Source organism: Phalacrocorax carbo (assembly GCF_963921805.1).
Source record: "Phalacrocorax carbo chromosome W unlocalized genomic scaffold, bPhaCar2.1 SUPER_W_unloc_1, whole genome shotgun sequence".
NCBI lineage: Eukaryota > Metazoa > Chordata > Aves > Suliformes > Phalacrocoracidae > Phalacrocorax > Phalacrocorax carbo.
Genome location: NW_026990243.1, coordinates 121,916 through 146,558, shown reverse-complemented (window position 1 = coordinate 146,558; position 24,643 = coordinate 121,916). Strand labels below are relative to the sequence as shown.

Sequence of the window (24,643 nt, the reverse complement as noted above, 5' to 3'; positions counted from 1 at the left end):
ATTGCCGTAGAATCTTGTGGACATATTTCACACTATTTCTGCCGCTCTGGATGATTCCACAGTGTAAAGAATAAATCAATGTATGCCACTTCTTCCCATTTACCTTCCCTTTTTACAAAACAACATTAATTGCAAGATGGTATTATATTGCAATGTCTCATTTTCTGGCCATTTTTCTCCACCTTCCAACTGATACATTGGCCACCAATGATTGCAATATTCAATTAATGGTTTCCGAGTTAGTGGGTCACCACCTCTGATGTCTTTCCAATGCTTCAAAATACATCCCAAAGGTGTTCTTTGTGGGACAGGTTTCTTACTCGGAAATGTTCCCATCTCTCAATTGGCTAGTAGTTGTGATTGTGCACTATCACAAGTACTAGTCAGAGGGACTCCAACCCCTGTTAGAGCTCCCTCCGGGATTCCACTCTCACTGGAAATCCCTGGGATTCCACTCTCACTGGAGATTCCCCAGTGGGATCTCTAACTCTCTGTTAGATATCCCTGGAGACTTCAACCCCCTGTTGAAGACTCCCCTACCCTTGGGCCCTGCTCCACAGGCTTTCGCCTAGCAGAGACTTACCAACCGAGGTACCTCTTGGCCCCAACCCTGCGTAGCTTTCGCCACGCCTTACGGGCAGGCCTGTGGGACTCAAACCCACTATCCTATCCTATGTGGGAAGCTAACCCCACGTATTATTCTACCTAAGTTTCTTCTTAAAAGAATGCCTTGTTTACCTCAATCCAGGGGATCTTGCTCAGAATTCTCCGGTCCGGGGATCGGAAGCTCTCCCCGAGAATCCCTCGGTGCCGGCTGGGGGTCTCATGATCCCACAGATCCATCGAGATTCAAAAGCAGGGTCCCATCTGGGTCGCCAAAACTGTTACCGAAAAATGCGGTAAAATCAGAAACAAGTCTTTAACACCAATTTAGTATTAAAGAGCAGGCATTCTTTATTCACAGCGCCGGATGCACGGGGGATCGTTCCTCCTAACGTGCATGCCTTACACACCTTTCCCATACAATTTATAGATCAAAAATGTACCTATTCATACATATTCATTATTGTCCTTTCTACTGATTGGTACAAACTTGCTCGTTCCACATGTAGATTACTGTGCAAACTCAGTTGTCTTCTTCTGTTGTTCTCTTTTGAGTAGGTGGTATTACTTGGGTCGGTGGTCCGTGAGTCGGTGGTCGCGATCTCCCCCTGCTGGAATTACCTTTTACCCTTTTGGCTCTCAGTCCCGGCAGTCCTGGCCAGTTTTCTCAGTCCACTACATGAAACTACATTTTGTCATCCTTTTCTGACAGAAGCACATTGTCTATTGTTTCATTCACATTAATGATTACCTAGGGACTAAAATGCAGATCAAAGAATACACTGATTGGTATACTCCATGTCCCCAGACGTAATGTCCAGTTGGATCGGGCTGTACAAGGACTATAGCAACATCCATGCTTGGTTAATTCCATCGCTCTGGTTACAGGATAGGCAAGAAAATCAGAAGGGTAACACTAGTGGGTTGAGATAAGAACAGTTTAATAATTAAAATAAAAATAAGCAACAACAATAATGCAATGGAAAGAAAAACGAGAGGCACAAAACCCGGGGTGGGGGGGAAGGGAGGGGAATGAACCACCGAAACAAACCACACACAATACAATCACTCAGCACCCACCGACCCAACGCCCCAGCTACCCGAGTCGCAAACTGCCCCCCTTAATATACTGGTCACGGTGTCACATGGTATGGAATGAATATCCCATTGGGCAGTTGGGGTCAGCTGCCCCGGCCGTGGCCCTGCCCCTCCCAGCCTCCCGCCAACGCGGCAGAGCGCAGGAAACTGGTACCAGACCACCACAGTGAAGAGACTTAACCCCTTCTTAGTCAAAACCAGCATAAGTGCCCTTCCCCAGTCCTCGCTGCGCTGGAGGAAGAGAGGAAATCTGTGCCTGGCATATCTCTGGACCCAGGTGCTGAGAGACCCTGGCAAAACCACAGGCCCCCTCCTGCCCTCTGACCGTCAAGGGAGGCCTGGGAGCTTGGCAGGAATAGGGCAGAGAACAGGAGGAGCTCTTGCTGGGTTTCCCTCCACATGCAGAGCCCTTTAAGTCCTAACTTAGAGCACCAGCACAGGCTGAAACACTGGCAAAATCACTATCACTTGGGCTTAGGAGGGGCCAAATCCTTGGCTTGGGCACATGGAGCCCCACGTGCTGTGTCCAGGGAATGGTACCTGTGCTGCTCAGCTGAGCTGGTGAGGACCTGGACCTGGCTTTGTCCCATCCAGGTGGCCAGAAGCAGGGCTCCAATGATGCCTGGCTCAGGGGGAGGAGAAGTTAGAGGTGACCAGGTGCTGTTTCCCCATCCCTGCTGTGGGTGCAGGAGTCCCTGGTCCCCATGTTGCTCTCTGGCTCTATAGGGGCAGGGTGGGCTCCTGCTGGGTGCTGTAAGAGGCTGAGCCCTGCTGCAAGCTGGCTCAGCTCTCAGCGGGGAGGAGCTGCCCTGGGAGGCAAAGCTAAACACAGCCAAGAGAAACCCCAAAAGCTAGGGGAAGGGGGAAGGGAACCTTCCCTGACCATGGTGCCTTGCAAAAGTGTGAGGAGCAGTGCTGTGCTCCAGCTGCTCCTCATCCCAGGCTGCCAGCACAGCCCTCCAGGAGGATGTACAAGGAGGTCCCAAGGTGTATTTGGAGACACTTCTGGGGTAGGCTGGGGAATCCTGGCATTTCCCAGCACAATGCTTTGGGCGACAGTATCTGGGTTGGCAAAATGAGGTGCAGCCCCTTGTGCTAGGCGTGTGCACTACTGGCTAGTGCTGGCATCACCTGGTGACTGGCATTGAGGTCTCAGCTGGGATGCTTTTGTGGTGTCAGCATGTCAGCCTCTCCTGATGGACCCATTCTCCTGAAAGGCAGCTGCCACTGGGGAACAAAGGGCTCAGCCTGCCTGCATGAGGATTCAGGAAGGGTTGTAACTGTGGAGGGACGTGGGAAGGAGAAATAAAGGAAACTGCATATTTGCCCCAGCATGGACATGCACAGGAAGGATATGGCTTTCTCCTGCTGCACCGTGCTGACTCTTGCCGCCAGTTGCTGATTTTGCTTCCCAGCAGTTGACTGTGCCACACAAGTTGTGGTACAAATCTCCCCCAGGGATGGAGGAGAGAAGCAGCAGCCTGGCAGAAGAGCTCTCCACCTTCCAGGCAGGCAGAACACAGCATGTTACCACCTTGGCGTCTGCCCACAGCTGCGGACATTCACCTGCTTTTCTACCTGCCTTCATGTAAGCCCCACGCAGGGCGCCAGGAGGAGCTGATCTTTACAAAGAGCTTTTGTTGAGGCTTTGGACCAGAGGTTTGTTATGCTATGGCACTGATTTGCCCTGCTGCGAGTGCTCCTTGGGAGCCGGTGTGTCACATCTCTGTTCTGGCTGGTTGCTGGCAGTGCCCTTCCCTGACGCTACCAGCAGTGGCTTTTGGGCTGGCCAGCTCTTGGGGATTGGCCACGAGTGCCTGTTAATTACAAATCTTATTGGAAATGGAATGAAAGAACAGCCTGTTTCCTGGGGCAGGTGAGGTCAGACAGCGAGCACAGCGAGTGACTTGCTGAAGCTGGCTTCTCACCTGCAAGATGATGGGATGCAGAACTTGCAGGGTGCCAGAAAGGGAGTGCACTTGGGTGTTTGGTGCCTCTAAGCATCCCTTTGGGGATTTTGTTCATCTGCCTGGCTCTGCTATTTCCAGATTCAGAGCAGTGTTCGTGGTCAGGATGCCCAGCAGGACAGATGGTGGCTTTCCTCTGGACGGCCACTGCAGTGAGCCCCCAGCTGTGAGCTGCGTGGGGAGGGCATGGTCCCCAGGGATGGGCAGCATTTCCTCCTTCACCTGGAGGTTCCTAGGCCAGCAAAGCTCACAGGCTGCCCCTGTGACAGATGGGCTGAGGGTGGAGGTGCCCAAGGGCTCCTACCTACTCTGAAGGTGTTGCACCGTGAGCTGCTGCCCAGACTGACTTTCCTTGTCCCCTTCCAGGCATCAAAGCTGCTGTGCTGGTGGATTATGACTGCAGGGGAGCTGCATTGCATCTGCAAATCTCCTTTGTACGTCTAGGGCACCTCTGAGCAGGTGAGTGCTGTGCACACAAAAGGACTGCTGTCTTTGTGCTGGGGGAAGCTGGTGGGGGGGTCATCATGGCTCAGGGCTGTCAGGCTCCCAGTTTCTGCCTTCCCTGCTGGGCATCTCTTATTGGAAGAAAGCAATTGCAAGCTCTTCTCCTTGTCTGCAGGGCCAGAAAGCATCCTGTGCTGTGGGTGAAAGGGGTGGGAGGTGGACATGAGACCAGTGGCTAGCTGGAGTCCCAGAGGTTACTGGTGATCGGCAGCGTCTTGGAAAGCAAGCCATGAAATGGTCACCAAAAAGTAGCAGGGATCTGTTCGTATACACAGGTTTTCATACAAGAAGGCACGCAAAAGGGGAGTAAAATACGAGCAAGGTATGGGAATTCACAGCTTAGCTTAAAGTATTTGTTGTTTAAATGGAAATCAAGGTGATAACACTGCCTGAGATGGCCTAGATGTATATGGTCCTTGGGTTTGGGAGGTTGGGAGAGGCTAAGCCTCAACGCTGCCTTCTCTGCCTGTGCAACCCCACAGGTAGGCAGTACCCTCCTGTCCTTCTGGTAAGCATCTGAATCATGCCAGCCCTGCGTCTCCCCCCTTCCTTCCCCTCAGAGTTGCTGTGCAGACTGAAGAGCTGGAGAGGATGGTGCAAAGGTTCAGAGGCACACTGTGATGGTGGGAGGTGTTCCATGGCAGCCACGCCATTTCTGGGGGGTGCCTGGCTGGCAGGTGTCTTCAACTAGTTGTGCCAACGACCACCTGCTGCAGGACTGGGAAGTTAACCCGGAGCAGAGTGGAGCCCTGCTGCAGAAGGGTGAGTGTGGGAGGGCAGCCAGGACAGGCTGCAGTGTGGTGGGTTACACAGAATCACAGAGGGGTTGAGGTTGGAAGGCACCTCTGGAGGTCATCTTGTCCAACCCCTCTGCTCAAGCAGGGCCACTTAGAGCCATTGCCCAGGACCATGTCTAGGTGGCTTTTGAATATCTCCAAGGATGGAGACTCCACAACCTCTCTGGGAAACCTGCTCCAGTGCTTGGTCACCCTCACAGTAAAAAAAAAAAAGCGTTTCCTGATGTTCAGACAGAACCTCCTGTGTTCCAGTTTGTGCCCATTGCCTCTGGTCCTGTCACTGGACACCACTGGAAAGAGCTTGGCTCCATCTTATTTGCACCTTCCCTTCAGGTATTTATTTTATATACATTGATAACTTCTCCCTGAGCCTTCAGATCTCCAGGTTGAACAGTCCCAGCTCTCCCAGCCTTTCCTCATAGGAGAGATGCTTCAATCCCTTAATTATCTTAGTGGCCCTGTCGTGGTTTAACCCCAGACGGCAACTAAGCCCCACACAGCCGCTCGCTCGCTCCCCCTCCAGTGGGACGGGGGAGAGAATCAGAAGAGTAAAAGTGAGAAAACTCCTGGGCTGAGATAAAGACAGTTTAATAAGCAAAGCAAAACAAGGAAGTAATTCACTACTTCCCACTGGCAGCAGGTGTTCAGCCATCTACGGGAAAGCAGGGCTTCATCAAGCGTAATGGTTACTTGGGAAGACAAAACACCATCACTAAAAACATCCCCCCTTCCTCCTTCCCCCCCCCCCCAGCTTTATATACTGAGCATGACATCATATGGTATGGAATATCCCTTTGGTCAGTTGGGGTCAGCTGTCCCAGCTGTGTCCCCTCCCAATTCCTTGTGCGCCCCCAGCCTACTCGCTGGTGGGGTGGTGTGAGAAGCAGAAGCGGCCTTGACTCTGTGCAAGCACTGCTCAGCAGTAATGAAAACATCCCTGTATTATCAACACTCTTTTCAGCATGAATCCAAAACATTGCCCCATGCTAGCTACTATGAAGAAAATTAACCCTCTCCCAGCCAAAACCAGCACAGGCCCTTTGCTGCACACACTCAGGTATGGCCTCGCCAGTGCTGAGTAGAGGGGAAGGATCACCTCCTTTGACCTGCTGGCAATACTTTGTCTAATGCAGCCCAGGATACTGTTGGCTTTCTTTGTGGCAAGGGCACATTGCTGGCTCATGGTCAACCTGGTGTCCACCAGGGCCCCCCAGGTCCTTTTCTGCCAAGTCGCTTTCCAGCCAGTCAGCCCCCAGCATGTGCTGGTGCATGGTTATAGCTTTCATCACTCCTTTTAAACGAAATCCCTGGGCTCAACCGCCCTGACCTGCCACCTTCCCATCCCCATCATGGCGGGGGCCAAAATACCACACGCAGCCTCGCTCTCCAGATGGCGTTGACCCACTTGGGGAACCGCTTCCCCTATTGAACACCTGCCCCTAAGCCTCTGCTCTGCAGGAGCAGGCAGAGCTGCCAGGCACAGGCTGTTTGTCAGGCTCTGGAGGTCCTCAGCCTGCCAGTGGCTTTTCCTGTGTCTCCTTGGCTCTCGCAGCCATTTCAGTATTTATCATGCCAGAAAAACTCGTGGCCAGGATTCTCACAGCTCTGAAACTGGGCCAAAAATCAAAAGTGAGGCCCCATGCAGCAAGGAGGTCAGGCCCTCAGGTCAGGCAGGAGCGGGTGATATATGGGTGGATGGTACAGGAGCCCATGGTGGGGTCTGCAGCCCCTGGTACCACCCAGCTGCTAATTGAGGTGGTGGAGGTCTCTGGTCTAAGCTGGCAGACCTAACTATGACATTAGGTCAGGTTCCTGTCCCTGCCATGGGGCTGGCAGCGTAGGGAGCCAGCCCTGCCTCATTCAGCGCATACGGCTGGGACAGGTCTCCTTGGTGAGCACTGGGACATCTTGTTGCTGTTGCCCAAAGGGGTGATTACAGGCCTGAGCCCCTGGGACTGGTCTGACCTGCCTGACTCCTGTGCTCCAGAACAGCACAAGCATGTCAAGTCCCTGGCAGAGGGCAGGCCCCTTTCTCCCCACTTGTCCGGACTTGTTCCCAGTAGCCTCCAGCCCAACTGGAGACTCCTCTCCATGCCCAGGTCAGGAAGGAAGTGCTGATCCTGCAGGTGGGTGATGCCACAGGGTTCCCTGGAGAGCCACACCAGCCTGGTTCCTCTTCCTGTCCCCAGAGAGGAAGGTTCAAGCAGGGCTGTACGGGGAGCTGCCTGTGTCCTGGCAGGTCCTTTGCAGCTGAAAGACTGGACGAGGACGGGGATCCCAGGCTGATCTCTGTCCTCCTGCTCTCTCTTTCCAGATGCTGCACTGCAGTGCACCCCACAGAGGAGGGCTCACCCAGACATCCTGAGCGAGGGGGGGTCCAGCTCCCACCTCCTGTCCTCGCACTGTGACCTGTGGCACTTTACAGTCCCTCTTCTGCTGCTGCATGGGCTGCTCTGACTCCGGCTCCACTTGAAGTTCAGGCAAGTAAGGCTCCATGCGGCACATCCACGCGGAGATGTCCCTGCCCCCAGAGCGCGGCATGGACCCCAGCCTGTCCCGGCCCATTGGAGAGGCGCCCTTGGAGCCTTCCTCACAGCGCTGCACCCACCATGGCATCTTCATGGGCTACAACGAGACAGAGATCAAGCGCCAGAAGGTTTACCAGGTCTCTATTTTCTCCCATCTCTCCAGCTCCTCTGAGAGCACAGAGCAGCGGGCAGGCAGCCAGCCAGCTGTCAAGGGGGGTTACCCCGAGCAGCAAACTCTGGAGGGGGGGCGAGATCCCAAACAAACTCACTGGGGTGGTGGTGGGGTGGACAGCAAGTATGACAGGGGCCCTGGGCAGGCTACCCTGAATGATGATGATACCTTTGAGGACAGTCTGCTGGTGGAAGAGCTATCCCTGTGTGGCTCTGCCCAGCACTTCTCCCACAGCGGGCTGCAGGTGGTGGAGCACCGGTGTGAGGGCAGCCCTTGCCACAGCCCCAAGGCCAGCAGAGAGGACAAGTCACGGGGTGTCTCCTCCTCCTCCTGGCACATTGCTTGCAGTACTTTGCACACGAGAGATGGTTGCCCTGTCCTGCCGGGGGATCAGCCCCCAGACTATGGTGATAACAGGGAGCGGGCGAGTGGCTACAACCTACTTTACCTTGATTTGCACAATATTGCACAAACTCCCCAGTTGGACTCTGGTGGGAAGAGAGAGAAGCCAGGGAGCAGCATGGCTCACAGCAGCAGGACTAGTGGAGAAGAGGAGCGGCCAGTGGTGGCCAACAGGTGCAAGGAGCCCCCAGCTCCGCAGACAGCGCTCAGCCCCGAGCCCAACAACACGAGCTCCCTGGAGAAGACACCCTGTGGGAGCAGCTGGCTTGGTGGCAGCAGCTGCCCAGCCAAAAGGAAGCTGCTGCCCGCTGGTGAGGTTGTGGCTGACTCCTGCTCCAAGAACGAGAGCCTGTTCCCACCAATGAGGAAGAAGAGGGCCCTGCCATGCCATATGGTGCCCACAGCCTGCTGCAGCACCGATGCCAAGGGGGCACCTTTCTGGAACCACCTGCTTCCCATGGCCAAGGTGAGCATCACTCGTGGGGGGAGGCAGGGAATGGCCCGGGGACACCCAGAGCTCAGGGCTGTCCTCATGGGCAAAACATGGTGCTCGTGGGCACGTGGTCCATTGGGGCACAGTGTCCTGTTCTGTCCCAGTGCCACAGCCCTGGTGTGAGCAGGGCAGCAGCTGACAGCCAGCCCTGGGACACACTGTCTTGTAGGTTGTCACCGGCTCTTGACACCTTGTAGTCACTGGATCCGCTGCTTGCAACCAGCTCTCTGGCCTGGAGAGCCTTGTTCGAACAGGACATGACCTCTCCGTGACAGCAAGAGTTGGACACACGGCATGGTGCCACAGTCAGTGTCTGACAGCTTCATGTTAAGCCAGACTTACCATCAGGCTTGGGAAGAGTGGCTGTCCTCTGCCTGCCTGGGGGAGAAGAAGGCAGAGGGGTGGGATGGCTTGGGTCCCTGGCTGTGATATCCATCAGGGCACTCTGCCTGCTGGGTAAGGGTTTTGGTGGCAGGGAGCAGGACTAGACATGCTCTGGCCAGGGAGTGGGAGCCCCAGTGCTGTGTGCAGAGATGCCACTGGCTTTTCTGCAGTTCTGGGATGCCCGTGGCATGTCCCCAGGGTGCCACAAGCTCTCAGAAATGGGGCAGACTCCGGAGGTTTACAACCACCCTGGTAGCTCAGGAGCTGCCTGCAATTCCTCCCTGCTTACCAGCCCCTCCTAACCAGCTCCTTGCCTTCATTGTGTCCTGCCGGCTGAAGCTGCAGCAGGCTCCCGCCACAGCTGGCACGCTTCTCTCCTTCCCTGGGGCATCCCATGGTGCAGGGACCCACAGGGACTGACGGCAGAGCTACCCTGGCTTCTTGCTGCTTGGAGTCAGGACGCACTGTCCATGGGGGCACAGCTCCATCCCTGCCCACGTGCCCTTTTTGGTGACTGTCCCCTGGCCTGGCTGCCCCCAGCACTGCCCTTGCAGAGTGAAGCCCTCCAGCATCTTCCCTTGGTTTTCCTGCCTGGTTATGCCAGCCAGCTCCATCATCCTTTTGTGTGGCTTCCAGAAGGGAAAGTGTCCCCCCTGAAAAGGAGACGTCTTTAAAAGGAAGCTGCAGTGTGGCCCTGGCTTTAACCCCCTGCCCTACAGCTGTAGGAGCCTGGCTGTGGGCAGGGACAGGCAGCACACCCCTCTGCCTGGTGACATTACCAAGGACTTTGCATGAATTGCCTGGGGATGGGACTTTTCTTCCCTGTGAGGTGCAAGGGGGTGTTGGTGCATGGCTCTGTCTGGGGGTGTCTTGCTCACTGGGGCTGGCCCTGAGACCTGCTTTGCAGGGTGGGAGCTGTGCACTGCACCCTCAGGCTGAGTACCAACACCCCATTCCCCAGTAGAGCCACTTTGGGAGGGTAAAGACCTGCCCTCGCAGCCAGGTCTCAGTTTTGGCAGCCCCATGTCCCCACCCCAGCCCTTGCACTGCCCTGCCGGCTGCCCCCGTGGAGGCTGCTGACGGCCTGTCCAATCTGCTGGGACCCTCATGGGGCTGTGGGGCAGGGCAAAGGACGATGGCACCTCCTGGGGGCGCACAGTCCCTGGTTGCTTCCCTAACACAGTTATTGATTTCGTGCCCCCTCCAGAGCCCTGCAGATTGCACTGCAGTCAGGAGGAGGCTGAAGAGCAGGCTGCGCCTCAAATCGTGAGTATCTCGGCAGCCCCAAGGGCCAGCTGTGGGGGCCCAGGGTGCCTGGCCACCCCAGTACCCTGCAGCCCCGTGGGAGGGTTGGGTTGGGACAAATCCCTTCCCTGCCCCAGGCATTTCTCCTCCACAAGACCCCAGGCTGTGGGCGGAGGGAGGTTTCTTCTGCCCCGGGAGGTAGGAAAGTCGGTTCAACCTCCACCAAAGGAAGGTATGGGGGGACCTGGAGAGGGATCCGCAACCCCGGGGACATGGGCATCCCAGGGCTACGTGCTCTCCAGCCTGACACTGATCTTCCCTCCTCTCTCAAAGGCGACATCTCTGGAGCAGCCTCCGGAGGGGTACCAGGTCCTCCACAGCGCCTTGGGCCACCACCACCATCAGCCATGCTCTGCTGGGCAACTTTGAGGTAACAGCATCCACCTGCCAGGGAGGGAGGTGGGTCCTGCGGGCTCTGGGCTGGGCTGGCGACAGCATGAGAGGCTGAGCCCGAAGGGAGCCCCAGTGTGGGGCTGGGCTGATTGTTCCCAAGGGCCTGGCATGCAGTGGCCATTCGTGCAGCCACCATCCACCAGCAGAATGGCTCAACCAGTAGATCTTTGGGTGACATGCTAGGACCCCAGACGCTGCTGAGATGGCCGCCGTGGAGCTGAGCAGCTGAGCCAAGGCACTCTCACTGCTTCTCTGTGTTAGATCGCTGGCTTCAGTCCACCAATTCAGGATGGGTCTGTCTTGGAGCGAGCAGCCAAGGACACTCACAAGCAGTCTCCGGAGAGCTGGGAGACATGCGAGGGCAAGCAGACGTGATTGCAGTGGAGATGGGGGTGATCTCATCTGCAGCTTAGAGGTGAGGGGCAGGACTGGTGTTTGAAGGTCCCTAACGCTTCCCTCCTCTCTCAGGAGTCCGTCCTGAAAGGGCGCTTTGCACCGTCGGGGAGGATCCAGGGGTTCACGGCAGAGATCGGTGCCAGTGGCTCCTACTGCCCCCAGCACGCCACCCTGCCCGTTGATGTCACCTACTTCGACATCTCCAAACATAGTGCACCCTCGCCTTTCCTGGTAGGCAGACGAGGGAGGGCTGAGCCTGTGGGGGAGGTGAATGGGGGCTGTACCCAGGCACTGTGCATCCTCGGGGGCTGCCCCTCTCAACCACCTACCTGAGGAGACTGCTAGCTGTGCTGGAAGCAATATTTAACCCACAAAGTGAAGAGGGGAAAAAAGCAGGAACCGTTGCAGGTGTATAAACAGGCAGGCTGCTGCCCAGCCATCTCATGGCTGCCGCTTCACTGTCACCTCTGTGTTGCTGCTTGTTCATCCTTCTGTCTGGAGAGGGACTGAGCCGAGCGTTGTCTTGCCACCTTGTGCCAGGTGTTCCCAGCAAGAGGGGCTTGTGGCCCCATGCCAGTTCCCAGTTGGGCTCTCCATAGGCTTTCTCCCTCTCTCACATGCTTTCTTTTGCCCCAGGGAGTGATTGACTTGGAGGCCTTGGGAAAGAAAGGCTACAGTGTCCCCAAAGCTGGAACCATCCAAGTGGTGAGTCGTCCCCTGGCCTCTGGCAGCGCCATGGGGAGGGAGCCAGGTGGGCTCCAGTTGCTCCCCAAGGCGGATACACTCCATTACGTTGCTTGGCAGGGGCAGCAGCCGGAAAGCTCTGTGCAGAGGGGTTACGTGGCTGCTGGGAAAGTACAGTGGAGGGGAGCACAGGGTCCCCAGGGTGCTGTCAGGGAGACAAGGTGATGGGAGATGCAGGGAAGGAAGAGGTTGGTGGGAAGGGACAAGGGTCTTGGCAGGAGAGCGTGCATGTGCAGTGGGGATGGGATGGGAGCACGGGAGTGGAGGTGTGTGGAAAGCACCGACCTGTGGGCCTCAGGCTAAGCCCTCTGGGGCTGGTGTGGGGCTTTCTGGGCCCTTGGGCCCACTGGCACTGCCCCCAGATGCCCCAGCCCTGCCCTATGGATTCATTCCTGTGCCCTTCCCAGTCACACCCCCTACCCCTTTACCCCCAGACCTTATTTAACCCCAACAAGACTGTGGTGAAGATGTTCTTGGTGACGTACGACTTCCAGGACATGCCGGCCAACCACATGACCTTCCTACGCCACCGCATCTTCCTGGTGCCCGGGGGGGAGGAGGAAAGGGCCACTGTGGCCCCCAGCAACCCACCAGGCACCAGCCCACCCTGCAGGGTCCTCTGCTACCTGATGCACCTAAGGTAGGGCACGCTGGGAGGGATGGGCACCTGCCCCAGGGTCACCCCTGGGCTCCTCTCCCATGTGTCCCTGCCTCCCCCAAACCTGCAGGCCCTCCTGCCAGAGTGGGAGGATAGCGGCCTGATCCCCTGGCCCTCAGGAGGAGCAGGGATTGGCTGCTTTTTCGGGGAGGTCAGAGCTGCTGCCCTGCCTGAGGCCAGAAGCCTCTGTCCCTCTGAAGGCAACCAGAGCATGGCCACCTTGACCAGGGGCCAAAGTAGGTGAGGGGGTCGTGCCCCCCACTGAGGCTGTCCTGCCCTTGCCTGGGAGCCTGAGGTCCCTCCGCCCTGCTCTTGTCTCCACTCAGGTTTCACAGCTCCAAGTCAGGGAAGATCTACCTTCATGATGACATCCGGCTGCTTTTCTCCCGCAAGTCGATTGAGGTCGACTCGGGGATCCCCTGTGAACTGAAATCCTTTACGGAGATGCCGAGGAACCCCTGCTACTCGCCCCGAACCTGACCTTCTCCATCCCCCAGGGCCACCGGGGAGCCTCTAGCCCAGCACCTTGGGGAGAGATGAGTAAAGGGCCAGCGAGCAAGCACCACCTTGATGTATTGCCCTCCCTGTGTGCCCCCGTCCCCCTGAGCAGCACAGATGCCGTGCCTGTGCCCTGCGGCAGGGCTGAGAACACTGAGGGGGCTTCACCAGGAGGGGCAGGGGCTGGGGAGCAGCCCCAGTGTTCCAGGGACATGCCCAAGCCTTCTGCCAGCGCTGCTCCCAGCTTGGAGATGTGGCTGGAGCTGGGGGGGAGTGAACAGTTGGGCTGGGGGCTCTGGGTGAGGCTGCCCGCACTGATCCCGGGGTTGGGAGCAGAACGTGTTGAAGAATTTGCATTTATTAGTATTTATTGTCACTGAGAGTGCAGAGGAGGCTTGTGCGGAGGATCAGAGGTGCTGTGCTGTTCTTCCCCCCACCCTCTTGGTGCTGGATGAGGCCCCTGGCAGCAGGGAGGCTGCGCTCAGCAGTGCAGGGCTGCCTGGGTTGTGTCAGGGCTGTAGGGGCTATGAGGGTGACTGAGGATGGGGACACCTCGGGCTATGGAAGGAGACGGTGACCCACCTCTCGGCCAGGGTGCAGCTCCCGTGCCGGGGCTGTGTTAAAAGCCCCAGGGGAGGCCAAGACTTGCTGGGCACCAGCTCTGTGGGGCCAGCCCCACTTCAGGCAGTTTGAGGAGGCCTGGACTTGCCCTCCCACCCCTTTAGGGCAAGCCAGACCCCAAGAAATCTGTGGCTGGCAGGGAAGTGGCTGTTGCCATGGCTCCTGGGGCTAAGAGACATGGCTGTCCCATGGATGGGGACCTGGGGTTCTCTGCAGGAGCACAGGGACAGCCCTCCAGGCAGGAGCCTCCGGAGCCCATGTGTGCTGTGGATCTGAGAGAAGGTGGAGATTCCCAAAAAATCAGAGCCTTGCACCATCTGTGCACGTGTGGGGTGAATTCCATCCAGGAGACGGCTTTGGGCAGGGGTCTGCTGGCAGCATGATCAGGGGCTGGAGGATGGGCAGGAGCCCTGGCTTAGTTCCTGAGAAGAGGGGAGGCAGCAGAGGGCATCAAATGGAAGTCAGGCTGGACCTTCAGGAGGGTGTTTGGGGGTGATCTGGAGCAGTGCCCATCCCTGCTGCAGCCTCAGGAGCCCCGGGTGGGTCAGAGAGGTGAGAGGGGCAGGGGACATAGGAAAAATGAGCTTGCATGTACCCCATCTGTGTAATCCCCATGACCTGGGGTCTCAGCTAGGCTCATGCAGGGAGGACTGACAGGCTGCACCATCGCTGGTGTGGGCATGACCCTGGGACCAGGGGCTCCCTGGGACAGCCGTCATTTTAAACAAAGCCCACCCCGTGTTCACAGAGCTCTCCCCTCTCCCCAGAGCTCCATCTGGCAGAGCTGGGGTGTGGGGATTGGACGGGACAGGCCTCTACCACACTTGTGGGGGTGAGGCCCTACTCTCCCCTGCCATGGGAAGGCCGAGAGGCTCTGGCCCTGCTAGGCTGGGGGGACCGGGGTCCCACTCATTCCCCCCCCCCATACACACACAGTGGGGGCCTGCTCCCCCCACGACACCGGGTCCTGGGGCACCTCTTGCCCCATGACACCAGGGTCCCGGAGTCGTATCCCCCCGCGTCCCCCCCCATCCCACAGCAGCGGGGCCCGGGGTCCCACTCCCCCCAGAACACTGGGGTTTCCCCTCGCCCCACGGCCCCAGGCCTCGGTCGCCGTGGCTCAGCCGGGACGGGGAGGCTGGCAGCTGCCTGGCGAGGCTATACCGGTACTTTTCGTGTTTGTTTTTAAATTAATAAACGCCTGTTTGGAAACCGAGCCCGACTCCCGCGTCTCGCCGCTCCCGGGGGCAGCGGAACCACAAGCAGCGCAGCGGCTGCCGCGGCGGGACGGGGTGCCCCGGGCGGCTCACCCGGAAGAGGTGGGGCGTCCCGGGAGGCCTTCCGGGCTGTCGGGTGGAGCTGCGGCGCGCCATGCTGGCGCTGCCCTGGCCTGTTGCAGGTGGGGGCTTTGGGGGAAGCTGGTGTTGCGGCTCTGAGGAAGCCTTGAGGAGATGGGTGGAGGGTGGGATGGAAGAGATTCGTGGGGGCTCGGCGGCGGGGGGGGGAAAGAGAAGCTGAGTAGGGACAGGGGTATTGGGGTATGCAGAGGAGGCCTGGAGGCAAATGGATATGGGGGTATTGAGGGGGCTGGGTGGGAGTTTGGTTGGGGGAGTGGTGTTGGGGGACTGGGGGCAACCTGATATGAGGAGTGGTGAGGTGAGCTGGGGAGGGGATGGGTTGGGGGATGTGGGACTGGGGAGGAAATGAGTGTAGGAGAAATAGATGCGAGGGGGTGTGGATTGGGGGGGGCATGGGGATTAGTGAGGAGGCTGTGGGGAGCTGGGGGGAGTGAGGGGCTGTGGGGAGGAGGGTGAGAGAGTGCCCAGGAGGAGCAGGTCCGGGGGGGGAACTGGAAGGTAGCCACGGCTGAGGAGGGACCGGCTGGCGAGGGGGGCCTGGGAGCAAGGTGAGAGGGGTGGGAGGAAGGAGCCTGACCAGGTTACAGGGGGCTGAGTGGGGCAGAAGAGACCCCACACCACACCTTATTTTCCCTTACAGTGTCAGAGAGGCTTTATTCCTCCCCCCATGTGGGGATGTGAGGGAAGGGAAGGGAAGATGTGGAGAAAGCTCCAACACTGGGGTGAGCCTCCCCTACACCTGCAGGGAAGGCCCTGAAACTCACACTGATCCTAGGGCCTAGGTCTCGTCCCTGTGGGGACAGCCTATATCCCCTCATGGTGTGTGCCTGTTCAGGGTGTCAGTGATGTTTCCTGTCCTGGTGTATTGGGGCCGTAAGCAGCAATCCCAGATGAGAGAGCGGGGCCTGGAGGAGGAGGGTCATCACATGCAAGGGGCTGGGGCAGGGCTGCCTGGTGCAGCACACAGGTGTGTCTGTGCTCGTGCAGGGATGGTGCTGGGCTCTGAGGTGCCAGCAGCCAGTCTCCATTCTGTTCCTTTTCCTTTCTCCAGTGCTCCCAACAACCGAAACATTCGGCATGGCTGGCCCCAGCACCGCACTGCTTGAACTCCGGCCTGCCCGTTAATATTGGAGTGCTCTTTGTGCCGCAGCAGGAGGCTTGGGTGGTGGAGAGGATGGGCAAGTTCCACCGAATCCTTGAGCCTGTAAGGAGCTGCTTTTCTTCCCTTCTGGATTCAGCAGGTTCCTAAAGCTGTAGCGAGGCGTGTCCTTTGTGTGAGGGTTTGGGGGATGGTGTGCTTATTCTTCCAGATTGTGATCCTTTTGGCTGCTTGTAGACTAACTTCCTTTGGTGGGGTGTTAAAAGCACTGAGAAACTGAAATTTCCTCTGTGTGGGAAGCACGTTTGCTCTGCCTGCTCTGTCGTGGTTTAGCCCCAGTCAGCAACCAAGCACCACGCAGCCGCTTGGTCACTCCCCCCACAACTGGATGGGGGAGAGAACTGGAAGAGTAAAGGTGAGGAAACTCATGGGTTGAGATAAAGATAGTTTAATAGGTAAAGCAAAAGCTGCGCGCGGAAGCAAAACAAAACAAGGAATTCAGTCACGACTTCCCATGGGCAGGCAGGTGTTCAGCCATCTCCAGGAAAGCAGGGCACCATCAAGCGTAATGGTTACTTGGGAAGACAAAACGCCGTAACTCTGAACATCCCCCCCCTTCCTCTTTCTTCCCCCAGCTTTATATACTGAGCATGACATCATATGGTATGGAATATCCCTTTGGTCAGTTGGGGTCAGCTGTCCCGGCTGTGTCCCCTCCCAGTTTCTTGTGCACCCGGCAGAGCATGTGGAGCTGAAAAAAATTCCTTGACCAGTGTAAGTGCTACTTAGCAACAACTAAAACATCAGTGTGTTATCAACATTACTTCCAGCACAAATCCAAAACATAGCCCCATACTAGCTACTACGAAGAAAATGAACTCTATCCCGGCTGAAACCAGGACAAGCATCTACAGCGTGTAGTATATTTGAACTTTGCACAGCCCTCTCTAGCCTGGCTGAGCTCTCTGGGGGGGAGGTGTGAAACCCCAGATTAGAGGGCTCAGCTCTCTAGTCCCAACCTTTTCCCAGGTTTTGAACTTCCTCATCCTTCTGCTGGATCGGATTCATTATGTCCAGAGTCACCCTATGTAAGGAACAGCTTCTGTGTCTTGCCCTTTTCCTTCCGCTGCATCCAGGGTGAGCAAAGGACAGCATGGGGAAGAGTGGAAGTGTCCCAGATTCTATACTGTGCTGGTTTTGGCTGAGAAGGGGTTAATTCTCCTCACCGTGGGGGGTCGGCTACCTTTCCAGCTTCCCGCGCTCTGCCGCGGGGTGGGGCGGGGCCACGGCGGGGGCGGCTGACCCCGACTGGCCAATGGCATGTTCGTTCCATACCATGTGACACCATGACCAGTATATTAAGGGGGGGCAGGTTGCGGCTCGGGAGCGGCGTCGGGTCGGCGGGCGGTGAGCGGCTGCGGCGCGTGCGGTTTGTTTCGGCGGTTCGTTCCCTTCCCCCCTCCCCCGGGGCTTTGCGCCTCTCGTTGTTCTCCTTTACATTGCATTTCTGTTGTTGTTTCTTTTAATTATTAAACTGTTCTTATCCCAACCCACGAGCGTTACCCTTCTGATTCTCTCCCCCATCTACCGGTGGGGGAGTGAGCGAGCGGCTGTGTGGGGCTGAGCTGCCGGCTAAACCACGACACATACTCAGCCCTGTCCCTGGGCACCTGGGCTTGACTGTCCTTGTGGCGTTGTGAGTGGTAGAACCCCAGGAGGTCCTGTCTGCTCTTTGTGGGCTGCGGCTGCCCCTTGTTGGGTTGAACGCACCTGGGCAGGAATCCGTTTTTCAGATTTCAGATGTTTTCCTGTCTTGAACCAGGAAAGATCTCCCCTGTGTTTCTGTAAAAAATTATTTCAGATCAGGTAAAGCTTTTTATCCCCCTCCCCCCCCCCCCTTTATTTTTTAAAATTACTACAGTATGAAATGGTTTGATCTGGAGACCTGAGACTTCTTGTGTATTAAAATGTCAAAATGAGGCATTTTGTAGGGAATGTCAGGGTCCTTTTTACAAAGCCCTTTGCATAAGGAGGTCCTTTTCAGCCGATCTCTCTTCCATGCCACACTGTTGACACCAGGAAAGAAAGGGATGACCCTGCCCAGCTCTGCTAAGTCTGTCAGGAGAGAGGGGTTTGCCATGGTTTTACTTTGCTGCTCCGCTAAACAGAAGGTGTCATTCTCTCCTGGCAGATAATGTCACCCTGCAGATTGACGGTGCGCTCTATCTGCGGGTTATGTACCTGTACAAGGTACTGTCCCTGCTGTGCTGACACTCAGCATGAGTCAAACCGGCAGCCTTTTACCGTCTCTGGCTGCACCCAGCACGGTCTGCATATGCCGTGTCACCCAGCTGGCTGCCTTGGCAGGCCCTCAGGCACTGCTCACCTGGCTCTGCTGGCTTGCTTCTCTCCACGATGCGTGCTTCAGCCTCTGCCTGGCTTGCTGTGCTTTGCAAGGCGGTTGGACTGAGCACCCTGTTCCCTCTCCTGAGGGAATGGGAAGAGGAGGGGAAGGCAGATCTCAGCTCTGGACCCTGCTTTTCTTTGGCAGGTTTCTTGTCTTGGTGCTTAGCATTTGCCCATCCCGCCTCACTCGGAGTCCCTCTCGGCACTGCCATCGACTCTGTTTTTTGCTTCTGCTCTCCAGGCCAGCTGTGGGGTAGAAGATCCTGAGTATGCAGTGACCCAGCTGGCCCAGACGACCATGAGATCTGAACTTGGCAAACTCTCCCTCGACAGAGTCTTCTGGGTGAGCTGGGGAGGTGGATCATGGAGATGCCAGCATCTAGCAGCATTTCTCAAAACCCTGGGGGGTCTGCACGGCCAGGCTGATACATGTAACGGCAAAATGCCTTTTGCTTAGAGGGCTTCTGTTTCAGTTGACCTACTAGTGAATCCCTGAAGGTGGGTCTTGTTTCAGTTGTTTTTGTTGTTTGCTTTTCTTTTTGTTTTTGTTTTAAACAGGAGCTATTTTTTCCCTTGCCCTGGGTTAGTTGGAAAGGGTGATGGGTGGTATATGCCCAGACCTGGCTGGTCCAGCTGTGTTTCTCTTGAGTCGGTGACTCTTTGCTCAGGCCCAGTGAGAGTGTCCTGGCTGACCTGGTTCAGAGGGGGTGTAGCCCTCATGCTACATTTGTTGGGCAGAAGCAGGAGCTGTTGGCATTCCTGGATGAGGTTTGTATCCAGATGTACATCAGATGTTTGTGTATCAGCAATTTCAGTTTTGGGCACTGCCTTCCCTAGGAGAAGGTAACCCCTTCAAGAGATGTGGGAAGCATTTGGCCCTGCCTTATGCCTGTGGAGTTGGGGTTTTCTGGCTGATTTTGGCCCACGAGGGGAGGTTTCCCTTCTGACCCCTGTCTCGTGCTAAGCGTCTCTTCTTTTATCTCTGCCATTTCTTTTGTGCCTCCCAGGAGTGGGAGTCCCTCAACGCCAACATTGTGGATGCCATCAACCAGGCCTCAGACTGCTGGGGCAATCTGGTGCCTGCGCTACGAGATCAAGGACATCCATGTGCCCCCACGCGTGAAGGAATCCATGCAGATGCAGGTTTGGTTCTCTGGGCAGGCAGTCTGGAACGAGAGAGAAATCCCCCCCCCTTCCATGCAGCACAGTTCTTCTCTGTCCGGAGCTGGCAGCACTGGGCCCTCCTGTGGTGAGGGGAGCCTGTTGGCACTTTGGCTGCAAATGTACAGCTATTGAATAAATAATTCCCATCCTTATTTCAGCAGTGGTGGCTCCTGCCTGGTACATGCAAGCCCTGCCAGCTCCCTTTAAAATCCCTACTGGGCTCTGTAGGAGGAAAATCCTAGAGCTGAAGGTTTCCCCCTGGGAAAAGCAGAGTGCCAGATCTCCGGGCTGGAAGGGGAGAAGGGGGAAGTGGCCAGTTAGGTGTGGACTGGGCTGGGGAGGGCTGTGCAGCATGAGAAGGAGAACCAGCCCTCACCAGGGGTCGCTTGGTGTTTTGTAGCCGTGTTCTTATCCTCTGCTAAGCCATGCTTGCCCAAGCAGGACGTAGGAGCATGTCCTCGCCTCACTTGCCCCATGGATTGTATTTCCTCATCGCGGCCATGGCAGACTGGCATCTGACCTGTGTTTGCAGGTGGAGGCAGAGCGATGGAAGCGGGCAACAGTGCTGGAGTCAGAGGGGATGTGGGAATTGGCTATCAGTGTGGCTGGGGGGCAGAAGCAGGCCCAGATCCTGGCATCAGAAGCTGAGAAGGCTGAACAAATCAACAAAGCTGCTGGTAGTGCCTTGGGCTAGAACATGTGGGGCCTGGGGGATCTGTAGCCCTCTGTACTGAGGGGTGATGCTCCTGAGGAGCAGGCCACATCACTGTCTGTGGGCCAGGCTTCCTCAGCTATGCTGATCCTTCCTTGCTGGTGCCCTTGGGCTGAGCTCCAGCTTGTGCTGCTGCCCTGCAGCCTGGGGTGGCAGGAGGTGTGTTGCAGGAATATCACCGTGCTGTTGTTGTGGAAGAGGAGGCTTTGTGTGCACAAAGTTGTCTTGATTTGCTCCTTGAGGTTGTTTTGATTTGCCCCTTAGAAGCACTTTGCAGTTCTGATGTGCGTTTTGCTGTGGTTCGTTGCAGGAGAAGCCAGTGCCATGCTGGTCAAGGCTGAGGCATTTCAGCTCCTGGCGGCTGCTCTGGCACAGCAGGTGAGCAATGGCTCCTCAGGACAGCCACAGCTTTGGCGCTAGCACTGAAGGAGATGAAACCAAGGCTGGGGTGGCACCTGGCTTTCTCTTGGATGTTCCCTGGCATCTTCGGCAGCAGCGAGGAGTTTTTTTGTCTTGGGCCGCTACCAGCCCGGGGTGGGCTAAGGGTAGGGGGCACGGATGAGCTCTTAGTGGTATGTGACTTGCCTCTTCGCTGCTGAGCCTTGGCCCTCTCTCCCCAGCATGGCAATGCCGCTGCTTCTCTCTCTGTGGCAGCTTGCCAAAGACTCCAACACCGTCCTGCTGCCTGCCAATGCTGGTGATGTGACCAGCATGGTTGCACAGGTCAGTGTGGTCGGAGGGACCCCGTCTCTTGCCTGAGGGAAGTGAAGGTGGCAGCCTGGCAAGGCCTGGCCCTTGCAGAGGGGATGGTTGTGGCAGGAAAGGGGAGATGAGGAGGAATTTGGCCTGGCAGGTGGGTCCGAAATAGAAGCTGTGGGCTGGGAAAGCTGCTTCACAGTGTCCTTTGGAAACAGGAGGGTTCCTGCTGTGGCAATCCCTGGCTCAGGGACTGGCCTGAGCTGGCTTGTGGCTGTAGGAGCCAGGATCCTTCTCTCTGTGCCAGAATAAGCTGGCAAAAATACAAGGCAAGCACTGACTTTTTCACCGTCTCTTTGGGGTGAAAGTTTGCCGCTTCCCTGTCCACCCCTATGCCCTGAACAGGTCTGAACATGGAGCAGGGGTTCAGGTCAGCTCCTGAAGCCACCGTCTTGTGGCCCTGTCTGCCCTGTCCCATTCCTACTGCACATCCAGTCTTAGAATAGAATAGTTCAGTTGGGAGGGACCTACAATGATCATCTAGTCCAACTGCCTGACCACTTCAGGGCTGACCAAAAGTTAAAGCGTGTTGTTAAGGGCACTGTCCAAATGCCTCTTAAACACTGACAGGCATGGAGCATCAACCACCTCTCTGGGAAGCCTGTTCCAGTGTTTGACCACCCTCTTGGTAAAGAAACGCTTCCTAATGTCAAGTCTGAACCTCCCCTGATGCAGCTTTGAACCATTCCCACATGTCTTCTCCCTGGTATCCAGTGACAAGAGATCAGCACCTCCCTCTCCACTTCCCCTCCTCAGGAAGCTGTAGAGAGCAATGAGGTCGCCCCTCAGCCTCCTTTTCTCCAAGCTAGACAAACCCATCGTCCTTAGCCGCTCCTCATAGGACATGCCTTCCAGCCCTTTCACCAGCTTTGTTGCCCTCCTCTGGACACATTCAAGGACCTTCACGTCCTTCTTAAATTGTGGGGCCCAGAACGGCACACAGTACTCAAGGTGAGGTTGCACTAATGCTTAATACAGCAGGATAATCACATCTCTTGACCGGCTGGTTATGCTGTTTGATGCATCCCAGGATGCGGTTTGCCCTCCTGGCTGCCAGGGCACACTGCTGACTCATGTTGAGCCTACTGTCAATCGCCATCCCGAGATCCCTTTCTGCAGGGCTGCTCTCCAGCCACTCCTCTCCCAGTTTATACTTGTGCCTGGTGTTGCTCTGTCCCAGGTGCAGATTCTGGCATTTGGACTTGTTAAATTTCATCCCGTCAATCACAGCCCAATGCTCCAATCTATCTAGATCCCTCTGCAAGGCCTCTTGCCCCTTGAGGGAGTCAACAGCACCTCCCAGTTTGGTATCATCAGCAGACTTGCTAATGGTGCATTCAACTCCTGCCTCCAGATCGCTGATAAAAATATTGAACAGAACTGGCCCTAGAATTGAGCCCTGAGGAGCACCGCTGGTGACCGGTCACCAGCCAGATGTAGCCCCATTCTCTACAACCCTTTCAGCCCTGCCCTTCAGCCAGTTCTTCACCCAGTGCACCGTGTGCCTGCTCATCCCACAGTTGGACAACTTGTCCAGAAGGATGCTGTGAGGGACAGTAAGTAGCAAAAGCCTTACTAAAATCCAGAAAAACTACAACCACTGCCTTCCCTTCATCCACTAGGTGGGTGACCTTGTTATAGGATATCAAATTAGTTAGGCAGGACTCTCCCTTTGTGAGCCCATGTTGACTGTGCCTGATGATTGCACTGTCCTTTAAATGCTTTTCAATAGCACCCAGTATGATCTTCTCCATAGTTTTTCCAGGTACTGAGGTTAGGCTAACAGGTCTGTAGTTTTCCTGGGTCTTCCCTCACGCCCTTCTGGTGGCTTAGAATAATGTTGGCTAGCTTCCAGTCAGCAGGGACCTCCCCAGACTCCCAAGACCTTTGGTAGATGATCAAGAGGGGTCCTGCTGTAACATCCGCCTGCTCCTTCCGTACTCTGGGATGAATCCCATCAGGCCCCATGGACTTGTGAACATTCAGCTGATACAGCTGCTCCCTTACAATTTCAGTGCATGCAAATGGAAAGTCACTGTTCCCACACTCGTAGTCCTCTGACTCAGGGGACCGGGCAGCCCGAGGTCTGTCAGTATTATTAAAGACTGAGGCAAAAACAAACAAACAAACAACAAAAGCATTGAATGCCTCTGCTTTTTCTTCATCCCTATTTGTCAGGTGACCATCCTCAAGAAGTACTGGTCCAATGTTTTCCTTAGACCTCCTCTTGCTATTGACATACTTAAAAAAAGCCTTTCTTGTTGCCTGACACAGCGCTGGCCAGTTTCAACTCTAGCTGAGCTTTGGCCTTCTGTGTCTTCTCCCTGCATATGCGAACCATAGCTCTGTAATCTTCCTGCAAAGCCTGACCTTGCTTCCAGAGATCATACAATTTCTTTTTCCTCCTGAGTTCCAAGAGGAGTTCCCTGTTCAGCCAAGCTGGTCTTCTGCCCCACTTGCTTGACTTCTGACACAGTGGAATTACCTGCTCCAACACAGTGTCTTCTGCCACGGCCCCAGAGCATGCAGTTTCCCCTCTCCTCCCCCATGGCTCTCTTGTTCCTTCTAGGCCCTGGGCATCTACACTACACTGACCAAGCCACAAGCTGTGAAGACCCAGGATGAGATGCCTCCAGCCCGTGAGGACCCCCAGCCTCCCACTATGGAGGTGCTTAAGGCAGAACAGGCCAACTCCAGCTAGTGGAGCCAGAATGATCCTGGGGTCTGCCAGGCTGCTCTTCTTCCCTTGGTCCTTATTTTGTATTTGGATTTAAATAACGTAATAAATGGTACTGGTGCTGCAGCACATCCCCTGGCACTCAGGAGCAGGACCTGCTGTGTGCTACTGAGGGGGGACTATCCCTCCTAAGCAGGCTTCTGACCTGCAGAAAGGCACAATGATCTGCAAGAGGAGCCTGGGGACCCTTCTCCTGGGGGGTCACTCTCCCAGGCTGTGGGATTCCTGTCCCACCCGCTGCAGTCACGTGCATCCCCCACCTGGTTCCTCACACCAGTGCCACTGCCCCTGGGGGTACGCAGGGATGGTCCCTATAGTGTACTCTTTGTAGTGTGCACCATGGCGAGGGGAACGACTGTGGCAATTAATTAATTAAAGCAACGTTTCGCTTGAGCTGTGGGTGCCCGGGGTCCCCCACCCTGAGGGAGGCGAGGGAGCTGGGCGGCACCTGGCCACTGGGGGGCACTGCCCCTCCCCGTGCCGACGTTCTTGGGCGGCTACAGCCGCTGCGCGCGGTGCTTCCAGGGAGAAGGGTGGCGGGGCCACAGGGGTTGAGGGGCTGTGAGGGAAGCTGAGGTGCTGGGGGGCAGGAGGGGAGTCAGGGTGCCAGGCGGTGTCTGTGGGGTACGATGGATGCTGGGGGTACAAAGGTAGCGGCCCAGGAGTCAGGGTGCTACGTGGTGGCTGGGGGTGTATGAAAGAGGTTGGGCAGTGCTGGGAAGTAGGAGGGGAATCGGGGCACTGCGTGGTTGGGGGGGTACAAGGAGGTGCACAGGGCAGTTATCAGGGTATGGGGTGGTAATGGGTAAAGTCAAGTCACAGGGTAGCGGCTGGGGTGGTCTGGGGAG

General features: G+C 56.4%; 1 protein-coding gene, 1 long non-coding RNA gene and 1 pseudogene across 2 annotated transcripts; all 3 read left to right on the top strand.

The window, feature by feature from the left end:
• Window positions 1-7,375: 7,375 nt before the first annotated feature.
• LOC104047790 (atos homolog B) lies at window positions 7,376-14,245 on the top strand. Its single transcript, XM_064439773.1, has 7 exons — window positions 7,376-8,537; window positions 10,156-10,214; window positions 10,527-10,623; window positions 11,115-11,273; window positions 11,679-11,747; window positions 12,221-12,426; window positions 12,771-14,245. The coding sequence occupies exons 1-7, from the start codon at window positions 7,464-7,466 to the stop codon at window positions 12,922-12,924; spliced, it is 1,818 nt and encodes a 605-aa protein (XP_064295843.1). The 5' UTR covers window positions 7,376-7,463; the 3' UTR covers window positions 12,925-14,245.
• A 1,269-nt stretch (window positions 14,246-15,514) lies between these two features.
• On the top strand, window positions 15,515-17,098 carry LOC135310798 (uncharacterized). The gene is made up of 3 exons (XR_010370806.1): window positions 15,515-15,888; window positions 15,973-16,125; window positions 16,656-17,098. It is a non-coding gene; the product is annotated as an uncharacterized LOC135310798 (long non-coding RNA).
• Window positions 17,099-17,867: 769 nt separating this feature from the next.
• On the top strand, window positions 17,868-23,876 carry LOC135310797 (stomatin-like protein 2, mitochondrial; annotated as a pseudogene).
• Window positions 23,877-24,643: the final 767 nt, after the last annotated feature.